General features: G+C 37.2%; 2 protein-coding genes across 2 annotated transcripts; one reads left to right on the top strand and one right to left on the bottom strand.

Moving 5' to 3' along the window:
* Positions 1 to 5,264: 5,264 nt before the first annotated feature.
* Positions 5,265 to 13,432, top strand: LOC140155381 (uncharacterized). The gene is made up of 4 exons (XM_072178208.1): positions 5,265 to 5,417; positions 8,947 to 9,116; positions 10,202 to 10,458; positions 12,282 to 13,432. Exons 2-4 carry the CDS (start codon positions 9,029 to 9,031, stop codon positions 12,354 to 12,356), a joined length of 420 nt encoding a protein of 139 aa, XP_072034309.1. The 5' UTR covers positions 5,265 to 5,417; positions 8,947 to 9,028; the 3' UTR covers positions 12,357 to 13,432.
* A 4,598-nt stretch (positions 13,433 to 18,030) lies between these two features.
* LOC140155382 (uncharacterized) lies at positions 18,031 to 21,342 on the bottom strand. The gene is made up of 3 exons (XM_072178210.1): positions 21,139 to 21,342; positions 20,744 to 20,765; positions 18,031 to 20,611 (listed from the first exon to the last, which is right to left on the bottom strand). The coding sequence occupies exons 1-3, from the start codon at positions 21,331 to 21,333 to the stop codon at positions 20,046 to 20,048; spliced, it is 783 nt and encodes a 260-aa protein (XP_072034311.1). The 5' UTR covers positions 21,334 to 21,342; the 3' UTR covers positions 18,031 to 20,045.
* Positions 21,343 to 26,841: the final 5,499 nt, after the last annotated feature.

Below are 26,841 nucleotides of genomic sequence, written 5' to 3'. Positions count from 1 at the left end.
GGATTGGAGCATGCAAGGTCATGAGGTAGGATATTAGGAAAGTCAAAAGGTTTGGATTGCATGCACTGTTCACCTATAACAAAAAGTTTACAATACAAATAACGAAAAAAATTACCGGGTCAAATTTGTGATGAATATTTTGCATAGATATTACACGGTTCATTATGCTTTGCTTGGTTGCACCTTCGTCGAAGCAGGTCCCTGGTCGAAGCAAGTTACAAGTACAATAATTATTTGTGATTTAATTGGGCTATTCCATTAAAAATACAAACTACCTCTGTGGAAAGTTTAGCTACTAAAGTCTTTCATAGTGGGAGTGTGTGTTTCGAATGGAATATACATTTGGATAACTTCCATTTGAAATACTCACTCCAGTTGTGGAAAATATAGTAATAATAATAATAATAATACAGGGGGAGTATGGATTTCAAAATGAATAACCCTGTCCAATTACATTTGAAAAACACACTCCCCCTGTGGAAGATATTTCCAAAATCTTACACAGGTGTAGTGTGGATTTCAACTTAATACAGAACTAATTTCGTGACAATATCAAACTTTAGATATTGATATTATATTGTGTAATTATATAGTAATATATACTGCGCCAAAAAAGTATCCCTACACTTGGAAGAAAAATCCTAATTTCAAAACTAAACCATGTTTTAAAACTAAACCATATAAACTTATTTGTTTAAAAGATGCACTATCTAATCCGGCACATTATGACACCCAATTGAATCCAATGTGACTTCAAGGAGCAAAGTTACAAGCATTTGATTAGACGAAGGTCCAGTTTTAAAAGTGACAAACTGGCCTATTCAAAACTCCACGGGTAGACATCTGGGTTGAGAGTGGAACAAAAGAAAACTGAAACAAAAGAACTGACAAATAAAATGGGAGTTGTGAAAAGTACAGAGAACTAAAAACTGAAAATTAAAACTGCTTTAAATAAAGCTTCATTTTAGAAACGGTGTTGTCTCTTTGTTGCGCTTGTTGGAATCTTTTTGCGCCTTGTATAGGCCAGTTTATCAATTTTAAACCATGTTTAAAACTGGACCTTCGTCTATTCAATTGGTTGTAACTTTATTTCTTGAGGTCACATTGGATTCAATGTGGTGTCATAATGTGCAGAATTTAATAGATAGTGCATCTATTAAAAAACAGATTAACCCCAATATGGTTCAGTTTTGAAATTGCTTCCAAGTGTAAGGAAACTTTTTGGGCAGTATAGTTTGTTCATTGATATAGTGTGTGTTATGAGGAATGGGTATTTAACACGCAACCCGTTATAAAGACCCCCACATCCTTCAGGCCAATGCACCCCGCGCAACAAACATTCACACACCCACCCCTCTCCACACGCCCTACACAAATATCTATACACGGACATGTACGTACACTCCAATGCTTATTTTGCATCAGTTATATGTCGGGCATTGTGAAAATCTAAATATTTTGCTTTGGACACCCGAATATCCCTCGAAGCATTTCCACTTGGGATATTCCTCGGTTCAAAAGGCAAAATGATCAGAATTTCCACAAATGCCCTCCAAATACCCGATGCGCAGTTATTACCCTCGAACACAAACCACTAAGAAAAACAAATTTACAATTTTTAGCGATTCCATCGTTATAACACCTGATTATTTCGTTCAATGAATCTGCACATTTCCGAGAATTATTTATTGGATCTGTATTTTTTCAGAAGCATTCAAACTCAGTGAGGTAGCCAAAGGGTGCATATTTATCCATTTGTTATACTTGACCATTGTTGCCAACTCCTTTCCCCTTTGAAATTCACCTTGTCCCTCCCCCTTGCCACCCACTATAAAATTCTGTATACGGCGCGTCACTATTAAAAATGGATTGTAAAAATGGTAATCGTCACGCACATTAAAGGCGATGTCAAGTCTCAAACTCCAAAAATACACTCATTATTAAATTATGTTGAGTGCAAGATCATCGTAAGTACTGGACTTACGATGGTCTTGGAGCCAACCCTCATTTTTGTTGAGGGCAAGACCATCGTAAGTGATGCATTATGATAGTCTTACTGTTACAGCCAACCCTCATTTTTGTTGAGTACAAGACCATCGTAAGTGCTGCGCTTAAGATGGTGTTACAGCCAACCCTCATTTTTGTTGAGGGCAAGACCATCGTAAGTGTTGCACTTACGATGGTCTTGCACCCAACCCTCATTTTTGTTGAGGGCAAGACCATCGTAAGTGCTGCATTATGATAGTCTTACTGTTACAGCCAACCCTCATTTTTGTTGAGTACAAGACCATCGTAAGTGCTGCGCTTAAGATGGTCTTACAGCCAACCCTCATTTTGGTTAGGGCAAGACCATCGTAAGTGCTGCACTTACGATGGTCTTACAGCCAACCTTAATTTTTCATGTTTTCGTTGAGGGCAAGACCATCGTAAGTGCTGCATTATGATAGTCTTACTGTTACAGCCCACCCTCATTTTTGTTGAGGGCAAGACCATGTAAGTGCTGCGCTTAAGATGGTCTTACAGCCAACCCTCATTTTTGTTAGGACAAGACCATCGTAAGTGCTGCACTTACGATGGTCTTATAGCCCACCCTAATTTTTGTTGAGGCAAGACCATCGTAAGTGCTGCATTATGATGGTCTTGCAGCCCACCCTCATTTTGTTGAGGGCAAGACCATTGTAAGTGCTGCGCTTAAAATGGTGTTACAGCCAACCCTAATTTTTGTTAGGGCAAGACCATCGTAAGTGCTGCATTATGATGGTCTTGCAGCCCACCCTCATTTTTGTTGAGGGCAAGACCATTGTAAGTGCTGCACTTACGACGGTCTTACAGCCAACCCTCATTTTTGTTGAGTACAAGGCCATCGTAAGTGCTGCGCTTAAGATGGTGTTACAGCCAACCCTCATTTTTGTTGAGGGCAAGACCATCGTAAGTGCTGCATTATGATGGTCTTGCAGCCAACCCTAATTTTTGTTGAGGCAAGACCATCGTAAGTGCTGCATTATGATAGTCTTGCAGCCAACCTAATTTTGTTGAGGGCAAGACCATCGTAAGTGCTGCGCTTACGATGGTCTTGCACCCAACCCTCATTTTTGTTGAGGGCAAGACCATTGTAAGTGCTGCGCTTAAGATGGTCTTACAGCCAACCCTCATTTTTGTTAGGACAAGACCATCGTAAGTGCTGCGCTTAAGATGGTGTTACAGCCAACCCTCATTTTTGTTGAGGGCAAGACCATCGTAAGTGCTGCATTATGATGGTCTTGCACCCAACCCTCATTTTTGTTAGGGCAAGACCATCGTAAGTGCTGCGCTTACGATGGTCTTACAGCCAACCCTCATTTTTGTTGAGTACAAGACCATTGTAAGTGCTGCGCTTAAGATGGTGTTACAGCCAACCCTCATTTTTGTTAGGGCAAGACCATCGTAAGTGCTGCATTATGATGGTCTTGTAGCCCACCTCATTTTTGTTGAGGGCAAGACCATTGAAAGTGCTGCGCTTAAAATGGTGTTACAGCCAACCCTCATTTTTGTTAGGGCAAGACCATCGTAAGTGCTGCATTATGATGGTCTTGCAGCCCACCCTCATTTTTGTTGAGGGCAAGACCATTGTAAGTGCTGCACTTACGACGGTCTTACAGCCAACCCTCATTTTTGTTGAGTACAAGGCCATCGTAAGTGCTGCGCTTAAGATGGTGTTACAGCCAACCCTCATTTTTGTTGAGGGCAAGACCATCGTAAGTGCTGCATTATGATGGTCTTGCAGCCAACCCTAATTTTTGTTGAGGGCAAGACCATCGTAAGTGCTGCATTATGATAGTCTTGCAGCCAACCCTAATTTTTGTTGAGGGCAAGACCATCGTAAGTGCTGCGCTTACGATGGTCTTGCACCCAACCCTCATTTTTGTTGAGGGCAAGACCATTGTAAGTGCTGCACTTACAACGGTCTTACAGCCAACCCTCATTTTTGTTGAGTACTAGGCCATCGTAAGTGTTGCGCTTAAGATGGTGTTACAGCCCACCCTCATTTTTGTTGAGGGCAAGACCATTGTAAGTGCTGCACTTACGATGGTCTTACAGCCAACCCTCATTTACGACGACCTTCCATTGAACACTTACGACGACCTTCCATTGAACAAAAATGAAAACAAAAACTAAAATGTACTTGCGTTATATTATTTTATTACTAAATATTTAATTATTAAATTTTAGCACATGACACCAACTTAAAATTGCAAGTTTTAAAATACATTTTCAAAGTTCGTCAACTTCTAAAATTCGCCAAAATGTATACGATGCTCTTGCAGCTTGCCCATTTACGAAGCAGTTGGGACAAAGTGGTTGGTGAAACCTTCTGGCGAGAAGCACTGTGAAAAGTATACGATCCATCGGAGTAGACAAGAATCTGGCTGACCTCATTGAAAGTATGTACAAGCAGATCAAATGGCAAGATGCACCGAATGGTTAATTGGCGAGGTTATTGTTGTGAGACAAGGTTACCTCATCTCTCCAATTCTATTCAATATATACCTCGAATTCATTCGCGAAAACTTGCAGGATATGTGGAGGCGGGAGTGAAAATAAAGTTTATACGAAATGACAACAAATCCAATTGACAAAGTGGACGACTTTGTGTTTTTCTGGGTAGTAATGTGCCTACAGTCGATATAGATGTCAATTAGCATACCAGATTAGTATCCTGGCATTTAGAAGACTAAAAAGCACTATCTGGCGGAACCAAGAGATCTCAAAGTCAAAATGTTATTGTAAAATATTTTGGCAAACATTTTTGCAAGATAACATTCAATGTAATGAAAACGTTTTATACCTTTTATATCCCCTTTATATAGTCCACCAGTAACACGTTTTTGTCAACCTGTTGAAAATAGTATGAAAAACGGTCTGTGATAGCTGGGATAGTGTGCACCGGTAAAGTAACGTAATAATTGAATAAGCGGTATAATCAAATATTGTTTTCATCTATTGCTATGGTAGTTAATCCGATTATTACGTCGCTTCGCCGGCGAATATGTAGTATCAAAAAGAAGAAGATAGAAGCATCTTTCGCAATGAAAAGACACCAAATGTATTATTTTCTTAGTGAAGTCAACTGCGTATCATAAAATGTTGTAATTGGGTTCATAAATGTTTAATGTCCCGTAATAAAAGTGCAGTATACCTGTACAAGAAACCACAAGCAAATACAGTCTGACTTTGAACATGTTGAAAAGCATTCACGCCTGGGAAACAAGTACAAAAGAACATTAAATTTTACAGGGTTGATTAGTTGAAGTTCATCGAATCTCAAAATCAATTGTTATCAAACAATTTATATTGCTTCGTTTTTATCAAATACTTGACTTGGACAGACAACCAGTTAAGGATTGATAACGCAGCTTGATACTATGCTATCGTCTAAGGTAAGTTTGTAATTTGTATTTCACAATAATTAATGGCTTAAGGTAATTAGGTAAAATTGGTGATAAATGTATAACAATAGTTGGCGTGTGAATATCAAATTGCCATAAATGTTTATTTACTGCGTTTATTGGCAGTTTCGTGTAGTTTTTCTAGACATGAAGGCGCTCATAGTCGACTTTATAGCCATTTTCCTCTTAAGGGATAAACAGATCTCATTTCTCTTCCCGCAGTGTCTATGTCTAAACTCCATACACACCACACTCCAAACTACTGATTCTCTTCTTTAGGACCTTGTTTAGGCTTTGTGTATGCAGAACTTTCTTTTTTATTGAATGCTTCCTTTGTCATGCCACTCCATGCTCCGGGTCTATGCTCTTATCGGTGTCCGACTCCTCACATCCTCTATAAGCATAACCAGGTATTTGAGATGCTTGACCTGCTCTTCTTCTGTCCATATATGATGAAGTTTAAACTTGGGGCATCTTTTAAAAAATATCTTCATCATTTCAGTCTTATTAACGTGAAGTTTCATACCATATTCGTTTGATTGTTTTTATTCAAACTGTTAATAGTGAACTATGGTGATATGCAAAACTTACATCCTTCAATAACACCCCTACAGGTACAACCTCTTTCCATCGCCTCTATCATCATTATCTCTACATAATTGACAGGAGCACTGGTGACAGTAAACATCCTTGATGCACTCCTCTTTCAACTACATTAACGTCTACTACATGTCCCATGTATAGTTGGCTCATCTTCTGTCTCTCAAGTCAACTCAAATTATCTTCAAAAGCTTTTCCAACATCCACAAAGCAAACATAATGGTATCACAGGAGCCATATTCTACCAGTTTTAGCCATTTAATAGTGTGTCAGCTTTATTTGTCTCACTCTATTGAAAGCCCTGCTAGGTTATGTTCCCCTCCGATACGCCATAATTGGTCGATTACAGGTTTAGATTTATTCTCATGACACTATAAAACAGTAAGTAGGTTACATTTCATGTTGTGTTTTCAACATTGCAGTGAGTAAACAATTTTCCCGTTGTACTTGATTCGATTCTATATTATTCAGCTGTATCATAATTCAACTGCAATCAAATATCGCAGTGAGAGAAATGTTGTTGCGTTTGATGTAGCTTTACATTATTTTTGTGTGTTTATACACATTTTTATAATCTGTTTTTACACACCATGTTCATAACCACGCCGAGCGATTCCTTTTTTGTATTGTACTACAAATCGATCAAAGAAACAATGTTGCCATTTAACAGAACCAAATGCAGTACCGATTAAATTTTAGAAGCCCGTTTTGGGGGAAAATTTACGAGAATCTATCTAACTACCTACATTATTGATTTTCACTCAACATTGAAGCTACTTTTGCAACAACTGAGGTTTTTCGCCATCGATGCGTCCGACATTGCAGAGGCAATGTGCTTGTTTATCATAACACTAACAGCATATTATACATGCACTATTAGTCGAAGATAGAGACCATTGGCGACCCAGTATAAGTGTGAAGTTTCGTACTATAATATTGAAGACAGAGATAAAAAGACTAGTTTGCATCTGACATCACTGTCAATCAAATTCCACACGATCCTTGATTGGTTAATAGCGCGTACTAAAGGAAGGTCGATTTATCTGGTGCCGATCGGAGAAAAGGAATAGCAGAAAATGGCGAAAAATTACGTACTTTTACAAGGCCAAAAGCAATTTTTCTAGGCATTGTTGACATGGTGCCTTCGCGAAAGAAAGTTTCCTACTATAAAGACCTAACTTTTGAGATGGTTTGTATGTTTGAAGGTGCAAAATTAACAATAAGGCGACCGGTTTACCGCCGCGTTCAGCAACTCATATATTATCACGACACTTGTAAACAAACTATGCTCGAGTTTGATTGACAGATGACGTTAGACTCAAACTAGTCTTTTTATCTCTGTCTTCCATTTTTTGTGCAAATGCAAAGATGTGTTGTAAGCTATACTACCAGTATAATCAACTATTGGCCTGAGGGGATTGTCTGGTTTGTGAATCTTGGGGGGTGATATACAGAGACGGGGCAGTAGCGTAGCCAAGAATTTAGTGTAAGGGGGAAAATCCAAATTTTTTGTCCCCATTTATCAATTTTTTGGTCACATTTTTAGTCATTTTAAGGACACTTAACTCTTCTGGGGGAAATTTGACCCTCCGCTCCCCTGGCTATGCCTGAACGGGGTCACTTCTCCCGATGGTCTAAACAGATCATATTGAGCTTGAGCTTCATCACTTGCTCAGAATTGTCCAAAGGATTTTTCTTGTATTTGTAGTACCCCAGCAAACACAAAACGTTTTCGACATCATTCGAAAAGGTTATAAAAGGTTTTCAGATAACGTTTAAATGTCGGGTTATATAAAGGGTATATTAAGAGTACAAAACGTTTTTATAACCTTAAAAAACACTTTTGATAATCTACTGCTCAGCAAACAAAACGTTTTACAGAAAACGTTTGAATGTCGGGTTATATAAAGGGTATAAAAACGTTTTAATAACATTCCAAAAACATTCTTGAAAACTTGATACAAAACATTCTAAACAGAATGTTATTTTGGGTTGAAAAAATATTTTGCGAAAAATGTTTGCCCAAAATATTTTCAATAACGTTTTAAAAACGTTTTCATGACCTTTATATAACCCGACATTTAAATGTTATTAAAAGGTTTTGAAAAAACATTTTAAGAACATTTCTGTGTTTGCTGGGTTCAAACATTTTAACATAATGTTATTTAAGTATTGACACAATATTTGGCAAAAATGTTTGCAAAAATAGTTTACAATAACATTTTTTGAAAACATTTAAAAAATACTGTTGTAGTGTGTTTTCATACAAAACGTTTTAAAACGTTATCATGACCTTTATATAACCCGACATTTTAATGTAATTAAAACGTTATTACCTAAACCAAAAGCCAAAATATAACTTATTTAAAACGTTTTAAAAATGTTTTTGTGTTTGCTGGGACGGTCGTAAAAAGCTTTATTTCATATGCTTTTTCATCAGAAAGCAAAACATTGGTAAATGTTGTGGCTAGTTTAGATCATTTAGGGCCCTTTGCTCTTCTTCCGAGATTTTAGATTTGGGAAAGAAAAAGGGTCCTTCGAATGATTAAAAATTTATACCCGATCGCTCACATCTGCAGGCTTTGACATTACTAATCATGACCAATTCAAATTAAGCCAAAACTTTACAAATTTCTTCTCATTAATATTCAATTTATGTGTAGAACCTTTTCCCAGATTTAAAACAGGCAGTAATATTTAAGTCACTCAATTACTTGAGTATTGTTCCCGGGGGTCTCAACTTTGGTATGGAGGGGAATGTGCGGCTGGGGCACCAAAAAACTATATACCCGACTTTAAACCAAATTTGATAAAAAAGCAGACCCGAAATTATACCTATTTTTGGAAAAATTTCGAACGTTTTGCTGAAAACTATGAAAATTTTAATATTAAATTTAACTTGTGTGTTATTTATTTCCAGTTTATCCATTGGTCATTTGAGGATTCACTGACGACGTCAAAACAGAGACCTTGATGCTTACACTGCTGTGTTCTTAAATGTCATGGCAAATCTACCAAAGATGACGACCAACGCAATCTTCACAATGACCTTAATTCCATCCATTATAATGGCACAGACAGACAATGAAGGTAAGGTTCAAAATTACTTTCATAGGGGGATCGGATAGCAACGTCTGCACAGTATTTCTGTGGGATATGGGAGCACATCAGACATATCAAATTGCATCCTCAATACAATATGTCTGATGCGCTCTCATGTCCCACAAAAAAACTATGCAAACGTTGCTATCTGAGCCCTTAAGCTTCAAGAACTTCAGATAAGTGAGCTGGTTTTGTAGATATGTGAATCAATATAAATATAAATTATCTTTATTCAATTTTGTCCTCCGAACCAGAGGAACTGTGTTGGTTTTCCGGGCTGGATTTTCTGTTGTTAATTGCTAATGCTCAAGCCCGGATTTTACATTTTTTGGGGCCCTGTCCCAGGCCAAAATTCGGAGGCCCCAAACTCACCGTGAGAAAGGCATGTGCACTCAACTGACCATGTTTTGGTTTACAAAAAGGGGTGCTACTATAAGATCGACAGTAGCAGGTGGAAACATTACAATTTAGAAGGAGACGAGCATATTTTGTTCCGATTTTCGGCGATACAGTTCTTTCAGGGATACCGTACTCTCTTAAATTGGCCGATTGAAATATGTCAAGCTTTTAACGATTGATGATAGGAATCAATCTAAATAGATTGAAAAATAGATTGAAATGTTTTTCTTGTTTTCACTACCTAATCAAGTGTTACTCCTAATGTACTGCCAAATGACATGTGTTGCATTATGTTTGGAATGAGATTTCAAACTGTTTTAGAGTGAACATTTTCAATCTTTTCAACTGGAAAGGACTTGTCCCTAATTTGGGCGGCAAAAGATTGAAAAACAATGAAAATCAATCCTTTTACTGAAAATACAATCGAAAAAGATTTGCCCCTAACTTTAATCGCTAAAAGTGTTTAAAAGATTGAGAATCAATCCTTTTGATTGAACAAATTTGAAAAAATTCAAATCACCCAACTGAATATACCGTTGAAAACGGTTTGTCCCTAATTCGGGACGGCGAGATTGAAAATTCAATCTTTTTGATTGAATATTCAATCGGGCAATTTAAGAGAGTAGCTATTATAGTTATGTATAAACTTGACTTTGTCATTTTTTTTTTTTCAGATTTCGATGTAGGAGAGGTAGTTGGTCTCACAATTGGCGGGATGGTCATGCTCATTTTGATTGTTGTCATTATCGCTTTTAGCATTTTTATGTATATGAAACACATGTGTATTTGCTTTAATCAACGGAGATATGATCCAAAAATTCCGCCAGTTCAGTTTAAAAGCTTCACTCCAGGACCATACCAAACAAGAGAGAAATTAGCCTCACCGTTCTCCTCCATTATAATTGCCACTATGAATAGACATGATAACGAGGTAGGTATTATAGAATATTGTTGTTTTCTTTAAAAGCTATATTTATAAATACGTATTTATAAATACGCACGTGGCCCATGGGCACGACATCCAAGACCAGCAAGCGTGATCAAATCCTCATGCCATTGAAAAGGATAGGAAGTCTTTAGATAAACATGATCAAATTTAGGTATTAATTGAATAGCAAAGTTATAACACATAGGGGGGGGGGGGAAGGGAGAGTTTGTAATATAATATGAAAAAGCAACATTTTGCCGACGGAAAAATATTTATCAACGGAAACGTTTACAATATAATCACAAAGTTGGCAATTTTGCTGCACAGTCTTATGTTGTTTACCGCCTTTGTATTCAAATGTACAAGAAGACCACCCGCTGTGTAGAAGGTCATTTCGAGACTGTTTACAAGATGTTATGACAGCGCGGAGGTGGTCACGTGCGTATTCATATTTATAAATATAGTCGAAGCATACTGTTTAATTCTCCTATGATTATAACAGTTTTATTTAAAGATTACTAGTAGCCTATAAAACAATAAAACCAAGATTACTGCCAACTTATTTAGAAAGCAAAGCTAAAAGTTTAGCTAATCAAGAAAGTAAAAGGGTAACATTTATACACCAGCCAACCGTGCAAAACGCCAAGTGCAATGTTAAAGGGTACTATTACTTAGATGGATGGACTTGAATTTAAAGCAACATCCCGTGATGAGCCAGACCTAGACGTGCTAAAATAGTTGTCAAAATTTCAAAACTTTTGTCTCTTCAAATTCCAAAAGATATTATTATTTTTTATGCATGTAAATAACCATTTTCAAAAGGTTGTTTAGTTGGTCAAATAATCCAGCCTTTGGTTAAAAAGCGGCAAACCAATTTAATCAAAATCAGGGCATTTCAGAATTTTGGCCCCTGTCCTGTGGAGACAAATTTTGACATTTGACCTATTACTCAAGAACTGTTCACTGTATAAACTATACTTTTTCTGAATATATCTGATGAGAGGAATACATTGATATGGTTTTCATCCAGATTTGACAAACTTTGAAATTTGAATATTACATATGCGGGCAATTTTGCTTTATGCAAAGTAGAATTTTTCCTCTAGTTCCTTTTTGCTCCTCTTTTATATATTGTTAGTGAGGACGTTTATGGTTTATAGAGATACTTACCAATGTTGCTACCACCACAACCGGTAAGCTCAACCAATTGTTAAGCTTACCGGTTGTGGTGGTAGCTGTCGTCGATAAAGCATCGTAACATGATGCAGTCATGTCTACAGTAGAATTCACCGCGACCTTTGCAGGACTTAAACCCCATTAAAAGATAACACTCATTGAAAACAGCTCAACTGATTAAGTCAGATCTTCTCTGGTTGTGCACATGTGTCTGTTTTATATGTGCGGTATCGCAATGAGCTGGTATTATAGCTTCAGTTGGGTAACCGATTATAAAGGAAACACAAAGAAACAATGGTATGTGGACATTTGTTCACGAAATGAGACAATGGTCTGCTGTTAACCAGCATTCTTGAAAATGAGCAACATAATGATTGTTGACTTAACACGGTTTGGAAATAATTTCTTCATATTTGTTGGTGTTATCTGTCGTTTACATAGCCTTCCTAAAACACCAAAGTACGAATATTTCCAAACATCTAAATTAGCTAAAAATTTAGGACATGTTCATTTATGCTCATTTTGTGGGAGCAGGTGATTGTGATTCTGAACCCTCGATATTGAACTATTGGTGGGTACAATATTATTGTTATATAATGCAACATTTTTGTCATGTTGTTATAATTATTATTTCTTCTCTTTTACTATAGGATCAACCAGATGACGCAGTCGAAACGAAGGCGCGGACCAAGCCGACTCTAAATCCTCGAAACGATGCATCTTGACTCTATGGTGCTTTCCATACTTTTCTCGGCTCATGTATTCAAAATTTCTCTCCCGTGACGGAGCGAGGTCGTTTATTTAGCCAATTTCGAAGATTCTACACGTACGAATTGAACATGCGGACAACGTAGAAATTGCACAATTTACGTTTAACAATATCAAAGGCTTTCAAGGATATTGACCATACGAAGGAAAGTCAACGTATTAACAGTATGCTTCGACTATATTTTTAAATACGTATTTATAAATACGCACGTGACCACTTCCACGCGGCCATAACAGCTTGTAGAGAGTAAGTCTCGAAGTGACCTTCTACATAGCGAGTGGTCTGCCTGTGCATTTGAATGCAAAGGCGGTAAACAACGCGAGACTGTGCAGCTAAATTGTCTATTTTGTTCAATTTTGTGATTATATTGTAAACATAAATATTTTTTCCGTCGGTAAATACTTTCAAATTTTTGTTTTTTTCGGAATCCCCATGGTAATAATTTTGCTATTGAATTAATACTTAAATTTAGTGATATTTATCTAAAGCGTTCCTATCCTTTTCAATGACATGAGGATATGGTCACGCTTGCTGGTCTTGGTATCTCGTGCCTATGTGTCACGTGCGTATTTATAAATACGTATTTATAAATATAGTCGAAAAGTAGCTGATTGATATAATCCATTTAATCAAAATGATTATAAAGCAAAAGTGAGACATGAAAATTTGATTTTATTCATACGTGCAGATTGTCAATTGAAATGTGTGTGATGAGATCAGCCGTAAAAAGAGGTTGCGATTTGCATCTTTTGATACAAGTTTCCACTTGTAACGCTTTGAAGACGTTTGGTGCAAAGTGAATATTTTCCCCTCGAAAAAGTATGATAATAACATCATATATACTTACTCGCTTTATAAATGTTGTAGTATGTATAGAGGCCATGCAGTGATCTGTTTAATGATTTCGCAGGACAGATGTTTCAAATGGACAAATCATTTTGGGTAATAAATGACAGAGTAAAATCCTTCAATAGGGTGACCGTTGCCATGGAAACGGAATAGTACTCGCGGGTTACACATTTGACAACATAGTAGAAAAGATTCTCCAGACTATTCTGTACATTTTGATATAAACATCTCAACAAAAAGTAACTAACACCCCTTAAATAATGGCCATTATTCAAAAAGGGGCTATTGTATTGCAAATCTGTAAAATGCGTTGGAAGTAGAATATTTTGACACCTCATTTGATACGATAGCCCAGAAAACAATAAAACACCGGTCAAATTAATGTAGTGAGGTCCAGATTTGAAAGTTGCACTTACATACAAACAAATTTTTACAATACAAAAACACTCAGATATCATTACACAGATTTCCTTCCATTACACTGAATGCAAAATCAATAGAATTTTTTCAAATCTTGGGCTACATTGATTTTAATGTACGCTGTGACGTCAATATTTAGTCAAATGCTACAAAATAAATTCTGCTCCTAACGCATTTTACAGATTTGTAATACAATCACCCGTTTTTGAATAATGGTCATTATTTAAGGGGGGTCAGTTACTTTTTTGAGATGTTTATGATTGGTCCATTTGAAACATCTGTCCAACGACGCGAACATTTCATGCGGCTGGTCTCTATACTAATATGCGGCATATATGACGCGTGTTAGTTAGCCCTGTTTAGTCAACAGTACATCGTAAACATGATGAAATTAACATGATTAAAGTAGGCATAGAACTTATAAATATATACCGTTTATGTGGCCAGATTTCCTCCGAACAAGCGTTGGCCTCTGTCACAGCAAGCTAGTGCTCCTTCTTGACGAATGAGCACAATCCAGCTTGGAACCGAGACTAGGCATTTGGAATATGTTTTTGGGAGCGCACAAAAGTTGCATGTGAACAATAGCCCATGAGGAGTGACACAGGTCAAGAATTGATATAGGCACTTTGGCACTATAAAAGAACAACCGCTTGGGCCAATCAGTGGTTCACAGCAGCTTAGCAACAGCAAGAGTGAGGGGGTTCAGTAAAGCATCGGACACATGAAATAAGATGCTTATGCACTCTGCTCTTGATTATGCGCCGTTGTCAGATTTGTCTCCAACTACTCCATCTAGGCTATTCCAAATGTGATCTGCAGTGTGGATGAAGGTCCTGTCAGTAGATATGGTCGCATGTCATGAACTGGTCATCTTTTGTGTAACATAATGTAAAATATGAAACAAATCACCAATTTTGATTCACTTAAACACAACTTTCAATGAAAACATTTTAGACCATTAAAAGTATATATTTCTGGAAAGCTTATGTTACATGGATGCCGAATCAACAAAGTATAACATCATAATACAGGGTGGGTAAGAAATATACAGGGTGAAACAACAACAGAGTTTGCTATCCCTTGCGTTAAACATACAGGGTGGTCAAAAACTGCAAAATAATTTTACAATTTTAATGACATTATCGATCAAAACTTTTTCCCTCCATTTCTGGCACTAAAACTAATAGCATAATTGAATTTCTCATCAAATTTCCTTAAAAATATGTGCACTTTTGAATAAGCAGGGTGACTCTGGCAAGAGATAAGCCACTTAGAAATGTTGGAGCGTTACGTGCACACTTTGTACAGTACTATATAGGGAATCAAAACCTGAAAAATGCCCCGATCTTCACCAAAATAGTCTCAAATTGCTCATCATAGAAAATCGATGCAGAAAAATAATAGTTTGTATTGTGTATGATGCTTCCTTACATGGGTAACCATGGTAACATAGCAAAAAAGGGCCAGGTCTATAAAAGATGCAATGGATACTGACCTTCGTCACCATGTTACCATAGTAACGAAACATCCTAGCTATGGCAAACCATTCTGTTTTTTAATTGTTTACAGAAGACACAAAATTTTCATACAAATAGGAGTATTTTTCAGGTTTTGACCCCTGTGGAGGCCAAATCGTGACCTTTGACCTTTTTGCTTATGTCGCTAGGTAAAAGTATACTTTTTCTGGATCGCCATGACAAGAGGAATAATTTGAGGAACTTTTCAACAGCATTTGAGCAATTTGAATTTTGACCCGCCATATCTCAAAATGCTCAATGCTGACAGAGTTCCAGTAAACCTATTTTTGAAGTTGGTGGTCTTGAGAAGCAATATCAATGAAAAACAAAACTATGGACACCAAAAGAACGTCATACCCACTGGCAGCCGGACTAATACGTGTGAGCTTACTCCTCTGTTACTATCATGGATTGACGAAGTGCTTGAAATGATTTAAATAAAGATGGACACTTTTAACTATCTATAATTTTAACCATCTATGGTGTAATACCCTGACGATGAGATTAAGTTAAGGTCAAAGTGACAAATGTTTTTGGATTAGGCCACAGAAATTGTTAAATTGGCGTAACCGGACCAATACCCTATTAGCTAAGAATTCCGACCATGAATATTTTTTTTCTTTTTTTAAAAACGTTATTTATTTTGAAGGTGGGAAAGGCAAGAAATTTAAATTTGTTATGTGTGACGTGTCATGTCAAAAGCAGACACTTTTGGGCAGGATCGTAAATGGAGAAATAGCCAAAAATCTGCCCGGGGCGGTAATTTTTTCACAGTTTGTGTTTGTTGCGAATTTGTGATGTTATCAATGTTAAAAATATTGTCTGATAGTTTCAGACCGGAATATAACTGCCATCTTGTATTTTTTGAGCCATTTTTCAAGGAAATTCCTATTCTCAACATTGGCAATACTATTTTTAAAGGCTGATATCTCAATTTCCAAACTTATAATACCATAACTTACGAACTCAATATCTTCGCTTAGGAATGTCCGATTTCATAGGGGAAAACGGCGTTGTGGAGCAAAATATCTCTATATTTAAGATATGTAAAAATCTCAAAATTGATAACCCGTCCAAAAGTGTCTGCTTTTGACATGACACGTCACATATTATGTATGATAAATGCTCTAAATATGGAACAAAGTAATTTGTCACCACTGGAAGTTAAAAAAAGGGTTTAAATAGAGAATACATGCATTTAACTGTTTCATGATATCCTGTGTGTATCATTGTCATTCAGATTTCGAAAACAGGTTTGATTTAGTGGATTTTAACCAAAATAAAGTTAATTAATTAAAAACCTCCCGACCTACCTTCCTTAATTTGCTTCTGTTACGCCAATCAAATAGTTTAGGAATTAGTCTCGAGCCAAACTGCATGTGTCTCAATAGCAAACATAGGAACGACAGAAACCAGCTTTGAAGGTGTGGTGTATTCTTCTAGTGCCACTTCTGTCACCGATGATTTTTCAATATTTCGTCCAACTTAATATTTTCTGTACTTAATGCTGCTGTAGTTCGTCATCCGTGTATGTATTATCTAACCCTAGTGCACCTTTGTTTCATGACCACTAAGGTATAGGACATTTTTTGTTTTAGATATCCCCCTCACCAAAAGTATTTAATTATATTTGTACTTGCTCAAGCAGCATTCGATGCACATTCGATGTCTAAAACGACCTAAAATGAGACTTCAGCGCCCTTTGCAGCCTTTTCTAATATTAATCTCCATAGACTTTACATGTAAAATGAAAAGGTCCATAAAAAAGAACGGTATCGAATTGTGAAACAAAGTTTGCACAAAATGCTATAAATTGAGCAAGTACATATGCAATGCACTAGTTTTCGAGAGGGGCTATACGAAATATATTTTATGTATGATATGTATGGTATTTTCTAAAAAATAAAATGTCCATCTGAAAAATAGGTGATTGGTGTAGCTAGGGGTTGTGGCATCCAGGGGCAAGGATACAGAATGGCGCTCCCCCAATTTTGAAACAATTGTGTGCGGAGTGCGAGAAAGTTTGCACACAATTAATAACTGCATTAATTTGGTTATAATCAAATTAAATTGAATTTCGGATATAAAACGGTTTTTCAAATGACTATTTATATTGAAATGCGCATGAAGCGAGAAAATTGGAGGGCGCAGAACCCCCCAGACGGCGCCCAGGACACATGCCCTTCCCTGTCCCCTAGCTACGCCACTGTCTAACCTGTTTCAATGGGTGCAACAAATCCGAGTAACTCCCGAGTATTAACTTTTGCTATAATTAGAGGTAAAATGACTTTGCACAGTTGTTACTTTTTAAAGTATTGTGAAAAATCGAAACAGTTTGCTTTGGGACTGAGGAATATCATGAGGGGCACAGCACCGAAGGATATTCCGAAAAATAGCTGATGCAAAGTCATTAATCTTATTCATAACCGTCACTGTTTTGTTTGAATCCATCTGTATGATATTATCATAATTGTTTTGAAAAGAAAATACAATTTTAACTTTATCTTTCATTTTCCCTTTCAAAAAACTGAATAGCCGATCCGCTATAGTCTGTCTCGTCTCAACATGAGAGTAACGCCATGTTGGATTTCGTAGTGGCAGATTCGAATCGCACGCGCTAACCCAATCCAACACGCGTAGAAGAGAGATTTGTCCATACACTAGCGACGCAACCCACGTAAACGCAATGATTCAAATCTGGTACTGCGAAATCTCAACTTGAGACGAGACCAAAGATATTGAGATAGTATCCCCTAGATGCAAAATACTGTACATGTTCATTGTTCACGTAACCTCCATCAACTCATTTAGATTATTCTGATTCGAAAAGAAGGATGAAAATGAGGATTCAATGTTTTTATTGTAAGCACCACCATGACCACCGACCCGACAAGTGTATGTTCAAATAAATAAATTCAATATACAAACCTATGGCAACCAAGAAGTGTGACTTAGATACTGAGAAAAACTCGGGAGCGGTGCCGCTCAGGAGGCTCTTGTGCCGCTCTGACGTATGAGAACAAGATTTTTGGCGATGCTGAGCGGCTACATTGGCTTTCATTGTCATGCCGCTCCGCTTTTAGAAAGCGTCACGCCGCTCAGTGGCAAGCGGGAAGTATAAAAACCAGCATTAGGCTCGTTAATCCACTAGCCTTTTATATACATTTTTGAAGTTTATATGTAAAATTACTAGACACCAAGATTACTGTTATAATACTTCCTTATGTTGACTTCCATTATAATATATATATTTTTGAAAAATAACACTTTGATGCTTTGCAAAAGTCCATTCTACAAATCATATACTTTGAAAACATGATTGATTTATTGTTATTAATGAGTTATGTACGTTTTTCAAAAGTGTTGTTGTTTCAGCCCTCTTTACAATATAACTCAAGAACCACAGACAGGGGCGTAGCAAGAGCTTCGGGGGCTCACGTACAAGGAACAGTGCGGGGCCCCTACATCACCTTTATCAGCCCTAACACACTTCATTTTTGCTTTTGCTCGGGCCCCTGAACCCTCGAACCTTCGTCCACCCTGTCCACCCGCTGGCTACGCCCTTGACCACAGGAACTACAAAAGTATATCTGTGATATTTGAATTCTTCTACACACTATGACATCTGATTTAAATGAGGATGAGTGACGTAGTATTCGAATAATTACGACAATCCCAGTGTTATAATAGGCTTATAGCTATAAAGTCTCCTCAAGAAATTATGTTCGACTGTTCAGGTGTAAGTCTGACCACTGAAGTTTAATCCAAAAGATATTTCGTGGCGTATTTAGCTAATTAGACATGTCGACAAGATTAGAGTCTAACAGAACCTGTAAAGTACAGTTGTGGGTAGGTAACGCCATTCAAATAAAGTATCATACTGCAGTTACTGTCCGTTTTCCTATACACAATACACAGTGCTCTCACCATTGACGCGTGACCTCTACAAACAGTGTATGTTATAGGTATATGGGCATTGCCTAGTTAACATCACTGTGTGAAAAATAACCGGCCAATATTTTAACTATTCTCCAAACTTCTAGCAAATATATTTCTCTAACATGACCTAAAATTACAGCTAGGTTAGATGTTCAGAAGGGGTCGCACTTTCGTAGAATATGAGTGAGGGCAAAGCATAGCTAGCTCATAGCTAGCCAACTCCCCGTGTTAATTGAATGGAGATTTGACCGAAAATATTGAGCTATATTGGTAACGGACCACTCCGTTCTGAAGGATGCACAAAAAAACCGGTACAAGCTACATTTAAACTATTCTAAATAGGTTCTAGAAAATATAGTTTTGTAACAGGTCCTAAATTTTTAGCTAATTTAGATGTTTGGAGAGGGTCGCACTTTTGTGTTTTAGGAAGGATATGTAAACGACAGATAACACCAAAAATATGAAGAAATTATTTCCAAACCGTGTTAAGTCAACAATCATTATGTTGCTCATTTTGAAGAATGCTGGTTAACAAAAAGCAGGTCATTGTCTCTTTTCGTGAACAAAGGTACACATACCATTGTTTCCTTTCGTTTCCTTTATAATCGGTTACCCAACTGAAGCTATAATACCAGCTTTATTGCGATGTCGCACATGTAAAACAGACACTTGTGCACAACCAGAGAAGATCTGATTTAATCAGTTGAGCTGCTTCAATGAGTGTTATCTTGGTTTAATAGCTTTTAATGGGGTTTAAGTCCTGCAAAGGTCGAGATGAATTCTACTGTAGACATGACTGCATCATGTTACTAACTATATAGCTAGCTGGTTCATATTTTCTACAGCTGAAGATAGAGGCCTACTGGTGTACTTGTATATGAATTTATTATGTTAGGCCAACATACGTGTAGGCAATGTCATTCACGAGTAAACCACGTGTGGGTTTGTCGACCGTCAATCATCGGGTACGGCGGCTTATGGGGTGGTTCTTGGATTCGGAATCCTGGGATTGATAGTATTGTAGATATAACCTCGGCTTGGGTGGTGTGACCGAATCTAAATACCTTTCCCAAGTCAATAAATCCTCGCGCCCGATCCAAATAGACGTCGGTCAACACTCTTAGCTTTCCCATCAAATTTTCAAGTACAGGCAGCGGTCCCAAGATTTTAACTTCAATACCGCCAAGTTTTTCTTTTGGGGTCAGCTGATATGCATGTGCGCCTTCTTCATAAACATTGCGATCTGTGCATTCCATCATGATGTATTCAACCTGTGCCTTTTCGTGAGTCTTTTCCTCCCGATGTTTACGAATAACATCCCTTGTCAAAGCTGGAATCTGGTAAAAGTCAGCCTCATTCTCTAGCAGATCATAGTCTTTGAAGTCATCAGGAAGGACAAGTTTACACTGCCGCAAAAATTCAAGGACATGTTGAAACGTGACTCCATTTCTATCGATAAAATGATTGCCGTCTTTGTCTTTGGTGGTGTTCATTCTTCCACTGAACATGGCACCCAACAGGGGCGTAACCAGACCTGACCTTCCGGGGGGGCAATATTGAAAAATTTCCCAATTGTTGACCAAAAGTCGCGAGCGGCTTTCCGCGAAGCGTTAAACGGGTGGGGTCCAGGGGCCCGCCTTAGGGGCCCTGGTGGGGTCCAGGGGCAAAGCCCCGGCTAATCAGGGTCAAGGGGCGGAGCCCCTGAAGCTCCTGGTTTTGGCATATTAGAAGCTAAAAATCAGTGTTTCAGAGTACAAATTTCAAATTCCCTCTTTCTTTCCCTTTTCTCTTCTCCCTTCCCTTTTTTTTTTTTCCCTTCCCTTTTTTCTCCTTTTTTTCTTTTCTTCTTTCCCTTTCTCTTCGTCCCTCTTTTTTCCCCTTTTTCTCTTCTCCTTCCCTTTTCTTCCCTCTTTTCTCTCCTTCCCCTTTTCCCTTCCCAATTTTTGCTCTTCTTCCCAGTTTTTTTGTGTCCGGGGGGCAGCTTGCCCCCCCGGCCACCCCACTGGTTACGCCACTGGCACCCAACATAGAATCTGGATAACGGCACAATGTAGATCTAGATGTGGTGTAAATAATACCACCAACGTTAACAGAGACTATGTCATCCATGGTTTCTGCCCGAGGTTGTTGAAAATGTTGTTCTATAAAATACTTCACAGTTGACACTGGTGTATGGTGTACATGTACATTGTCACTGTTGCCCATATCCGGAATAGAAACCCGGAAGAGAAAATACATAAATTCATGACACATAACTGTTCACTTCCGCTTACTGGCAATTACCTCCTCAGGGCAATTACACTCAGGCATTTACACTCCCGTGTAAGGTCTCTTTTTTCTTTTACGGGTCTATTAAGATATCTTTTTTTTCTTATTAAGCTTTTTTACATGCCTACTAAGCCGTGCTACTAAGGTCTCTTTTCTTCCGATTACAATCAAATAAAACGCTTTACGATATCGGCACCTTTTCCTAATTTCATGTTGGTGTTTCAACTCTCAATATGATAGGTGATCTAGTTGATGCTTTCACTCCTGATAAAGCTGGATTGAGATCAACGGACAGTGGACGCCTGTTGGAGCTTCGCACAAGAACCCTATGGGGAGATAGATCCTTCGAAGTTGGTGCACCTAAACTATGGAACACACTGCATGTAGCACTAAGAACATGTGACAATATCACAACAGTCAAATCTGGACTTAAGACCTATCTGTACAATGAGGCATTCAAAGAGTGACTCTTTTTAGTATTTGACTGTTTTTCTTATGAACTGTGTCACCATGTTGATATACTTTCTCAGATCTTTTGAACTTGTTGTGTCAAGCGCCATTGAGCGTCGAAAGGCGGATACCGGCACTATATCAAATCGTCATTATTATTACAATTATTATTATTATTATTAAAGTTGCTTTCAAGATGCAAAAGTTCAAGATTGCATGAATTGACAAGAGCATCTTTTCATTGGATTAAGGGGGTACTACACCCCTAGCCAATTTTTTTGCTTATTTTTGCGTTTTTCTCAAAAATTATAGCGCATTGGTGACAAGTAAGATATGTATATTATAGAGGCAAGGACTACAACTACTGTACTGAAAATTCAGCAACTCAAGGCAAGTAGTTATTGATTTATTGATCAAATATTGGTTTTCCCTCATTTTAGACTGTAGCTCCACAACTGTTGTCTGTGCTGAAATAAAATTTCCAGTGTAGCAGTTGTAGTCCTAGCCCCTATAATATACATATCTTACTTGTCACCAATGCTCTATATTTTTTGAGAAAAATGCAAAAATAGGCACAAAATTGGGCAGGGGTGTAGTACCCCCTTAAAGGGAAAAACACATAATTATCATGAGTAAAATGAAATAGAATCTCAAATCCCCCTCAAATCCTGCCTCCCATCGATATATTTTGTCTCGTCCTGACTCCCATACCCTGAGAATGATTCATAACTTCAAAACTGATAATTTTTTCTTAACAAAATGAAAACGGCATGCCTGCAAAACGTCGAAGTTTTACTTAGCTGTTCTTTCTATTTTCTTGAAAAGATATGATAACAAGAGCAGGTTCATTTATAGGGTAAAATCCATTTTTACATCCAAGCCGATTTCTGCGGAAAAACAGACCTACATTTTGGAAAATCTCTGACATTTTCGATAACATTCATACTGAACAAGTTTACAAATTACCCCTTTAGCCATATCACCTCAGGTAAAAAATCAATATGATAATTATACCCATCATGACAATAGCTTAATTAATTAATCAAATATTTACTGGAATAAATTTTGACACCCTGGCCCATTGAAAATAAGATGTACAGACTAAACGATATTGAGGTTAAGTATGGGCATTGTACAACAATCATTAAATTTTACTCCGTTGCACCTTTTGTTATGGTTACTTGATCTCGGTTATTTTTCAGCCGACTTGACTTTTTGAGGTCGTTTAGGGGGATGTCATTTTCTTGTGGGGGGGGGCATGAATATGTCGGTGACCGGAGTCAATTTTTTTTTTCCCTATCGCGGGCTCTATCTCGGGTCGAAATTTTTATGACCACCCTCATTCCGCATACACAGACTGGCGACAAATTATTCATTGCCGGAACTTGAAGGCGCGGAGCGCGCAAAAAAGTTTAATGTGAAGAAAGTGCGAGTAGCATATTAAAATTCTGATCGTAAGTTGAATGAAGGTGCGCGGAGCGCGCAAAAATTGTGAATTACATAACTAAAGAGAAAATAGCGAAACTTTTGGGTCACCAGCCCTTAATAATTATATAACCCGCATATCCCAAGTAATAAGATATATTAAGACAACTGCATTTCTAAAAGCTTATTGTATTACCAATCATTTTGTAAAACTCTCAAAGTTTACCTCTTTTTTCCTTTATATGGTGAATACTGAAAGTTTTTATTTTTTAGCCTTGTCAAAGTGCCAAAATAGTCATTCGATGTTTTGGGCCGTTGCTATAGTAACGAAGGTGCAGTGGTGAAATAATTGTGACTTTTGTAGACTTTGACTAAAGTTACATCCTGACATAAAATATGAAGATTTTTTTTGAAGTCTGCCAACTGTGTTTGATTTCCTTTGACTATAAGGCAATATTACTCTTAAGTTGTGTTTCCATGTCCTTCACTGTTGAAGTAGTAAGGGCAACGTCATCTGCAAATCGGAGGTCTGTTAATTTTTCTCCATCAACATTGATTCCTCTTTCATCCAAAGGTAGTTTTTTGAAGATGGTCTCCATAGCTGTTGTGAATATCTTTGGTGACAATGTATCTCCTAACTCCTTTGGATATCTCAACAATTTCAGAAACGTCACTATCAAGATGGATTTTGCATCTGTGTATATATCCTCCAGAATACAAACATACCCTTCATTTATACCTATTTCTCTCAGTGCTTGGAAGAGATCCGGATGTTCTATGGAATCAAATGCTTTCTCGCAATCAATGAATCCATTACATAGGTCAAGTTGATATTCGTTTGACTTTTCAATGAATTGATTTATTGCAAGTAGGTGGTCCATGGTTGAGAAACTTTCTCTAAAATCCAGTTCTTTCTTTAGTCTACTTTGAAGAATCTTTGTGAAAATTTTGTACAGATGTGAGAGAAGACTAATGGGTCTGTAATTCTTGATGTCTGCTTTGTCTCCCTTCTTGCGAAGAAAAATGATTTTTGCTTCTTTCCAAGATTGTGGGATGCATTTTGGGGGATAATTTGTGGTAAAATAGTTTTGCTAGATGGGTTATTACTTCACTTCCTCCCTCCTCGAGAATATCCTTTGTTATGTCATCTAATCCTGGTGCGTTGTTTTTCTGCAGCTCCTTGATTGCTGTTTCTACTTCACAAAATGTAATGTCTGGTAATTCTAAGTTTTCTGGTGATGTTATTTTGGCTTCTTTTTGGCCTCTGTGTGTGAATTGTATAGTTCTTGATAAAAGTCTGAACACATTTGGAGGATTTCCTCCCTATTTGAAGTTGTGACCTCCTTTTTTTCCAATTAATTTCGTTGGGACCTTTTCCCATTTCCAGCATGTTTTGAATCTGTTTCTCCTTCCTCTTTCTATTTCCCTGTCTTAGTTTCTTTATGGTTGTTTTAACAAGTTCAGCATATTCTACTCTCCCTCTTGCTGGCCTTTTTCCCCTGAGTTACTTTCTTTTTGAGTTCAATTAAATTGAGTTAAATCAAATCGATGTATAAATATCCTAAAAGTGAAGGATAAGTCATTAAAATTGCCATCAGGCATTTTTGAAATGAAAAATTTAGCAAAAAAGATGAAAACACCAGTATTGACAAAGTTGAAGCGCCATTCAAATTTACTGTTCCAAGAAAGTATCCTTACACTTGGAAAAATAATCACAATTTAAAATCTGAACCATATTGGGGTAAATTTGTTTTTTTAAAAGATGCACTATCTAATCCGTCACATTTTGACACCACATTGAATCCAATGTGACTTCAAGAAGAGTTTGAGAGTGGTAAATGGCTAATTTGTGTGTGCCTTTAATTTAAAACAAAAGGAACAAAAGAAAACTGAAATAAAAGAGCAAATAAAATGCAAGTTTTGAAAAGTACAGAGAAGTAAAAACTGAAATGAATACTGCTTTAAATAAAGTTTCATTGAAGAAACTGTGTAGCCTCTTTATTGCGCTTGTTGGAATCTTTTTGCGCCTTGTATTGGCCACTTGGTCACTTTTAGTGCTTCAATTCAATTGCTTGTAACTTTACTTCTTGAGGTCACATTGGATTAAATGTGGTGTCATAATGTGCAGGATTAGATTCAGTTTTGAAATTGTTATTATTTTTCCAAGTGTAAGGATACTTTCTTGGCGCAGTATACATGTAGTTCTCTATACGTTTTACGAAGGTGATGTTTCAGCCCTCTTTACAACATAATGCCAGAACCACAGGACCTACAAAAGTATATCTGAGATATTTGAATCCTTTTACACGCTCGCTCGCTATGAAATGATATTTGCAATTTTTGCCAAAGCTCGTTACCATCATTGGTAGGATGTTGCGTACCACCAAATCGCAGTTGAAAAAAGTTACTAAACTTTAAGGTTAGCAACTATTTTAAACTTGCGATTTGGTAGTTCACAGTATCTTGCGAATAGTAGTTAGCTTTGGCAAAAATTGCATTGGTCATTTCATAACGAGTATGTAGAAGAATTCAAATATCACAAATATACTTTTGTAGGTCCTGTGGGTCTTGAGTTTTGTTGTAAAGAGGGCTGAAACACTTATGTAAAACGTACATAACTCATAAATCAGAATTACGGTCTCAAACAGTCCGTCTTTGACACAGGTGTTCGAACTATGTATGTCCGGGATTGTAGTCTATCAATAAACGCGAGAAAACAGTTACACAAAAGCATATATTTAGGTGTAGTTGCTTTCCCGCGTTTAATGAAGCATAAGCCTTGATATTTAAGCACAAAACCGACTAGTGTGTATCAATATAATGTAAACAGTTTGCCACTAGATTAATAAGTATAAGGTATTTAGGCCAAAAAAAAAAAGGTTTGTCTCAAAGCTGACGAGAAATTTAAAAACAAATGAGAAATGAGATTTTTTTTTTTTTTTTTGTATTTTGAGAAAAAAGTCTGATTTTCGCCGATTTTTTCTGGAAAAAACTAAAATTTGTTTTTTTGTCAAATCGTGGGATTTTACAAACGCGCGCGTCAGCTTTGAGACGAACCTTTTTTTTTTTTGGCCTTAGTCAGAATGCTCTAGCTGATAGCTGAATCAATATCGTGTTCTTACACAACTGTAAAATACATTGCGTGTGACCATTAATAATGACTCAGCTTTTTGTGTGCGTCGACTGAAAATGAAGTTACGTCAGGAGCAGAACTGTGACGGAACGCCTTGCAGAATTGTTTGGCAATCGTGTGATTGCTTTGAATTACCAAGTGGAATGGGGCCATACAGGATCTCCTGATCTTACACTCCTGTGTTTCCTCTTATGGGGCTACCTGAAATCAAAGGTTTTCACAAGTCCCCGGGCGCAAGTCCTCCTGCAGACATCATTCACAAAAGGTTATAAAAGGTTGTCAGAAAACGTTTAAATGTCGGGTTATATAAAGGGTATATTAAGAGTATAAAACGTTTTCATAACCTTAAAAACATTTTTGATATTCTACTGCTCAGCAAACAAAAATGTTTTACAGAAAACGTTTAAATGTCGGGTTATATAAAGGATATAAAAACG

This window comes from Amphiura filiformis, chromosome 6 (assembly GCF_039555335.1).
Source record: "Amphiura filiformis chromosome 6, Afil_fr2py, whole genome shotgun sequence".
In the NCBI taxonomy this organism is placed as follows: domain Eukaryota; kingdom Metazoa; phylum Echinodermata; class Ophiuroidea; order Amphilepidida; family Amphiuridae; genus Amphiura; species Amphiura filiformis.
This window is presented reverse-complemented; position numbering and strand designations above follow the sequence as displayed.

Bases quoted from the DNA above. Each gene is read 5' to 3' on its own strand.
- LOC140155381 (XM_072178208.1), top strand. From the start codon at position 9,029: ATGGCAAATCTACCAAAGATGACGACCAACGCAATCTTCACAATGACC. The intron at 9,117-10,201 runs GTAAGGTTCAAA...TTTTTTTTTCAG, and splicing joins GGCACAGACAGACAATGAAG to ATTTCGATGTAGGAGAGGTA. The intron at 10,459-12,281 runs GTAGGTATTATA...CTTTTACTATAG, and splicing joins TGAATAGACATGATAACGAG to GATCAACCAGATGACGCAGT.
- LOC140155382 (XM_072178210.1), bottom strand. From the start codon at position 21,333: ATGGGCAACAGTGACAATGTACATGTACACCATACACCAGTGTCAACT. The intron at 20,766-21,138 runs GTAACCAGTGGG...AGGGCCCCTAAG, and splicing joins CTATGTTGGGTGCCAGTGGC to GCGGGCCCCTGGACCCCACC. The intron at 20,612-20,743 runs TTTAACGCTTCG...GAATGAACACCA, and splicing joins GGGCCCCTGGACCCCACCCG to CCAAAGACAAAGACGGCAAT.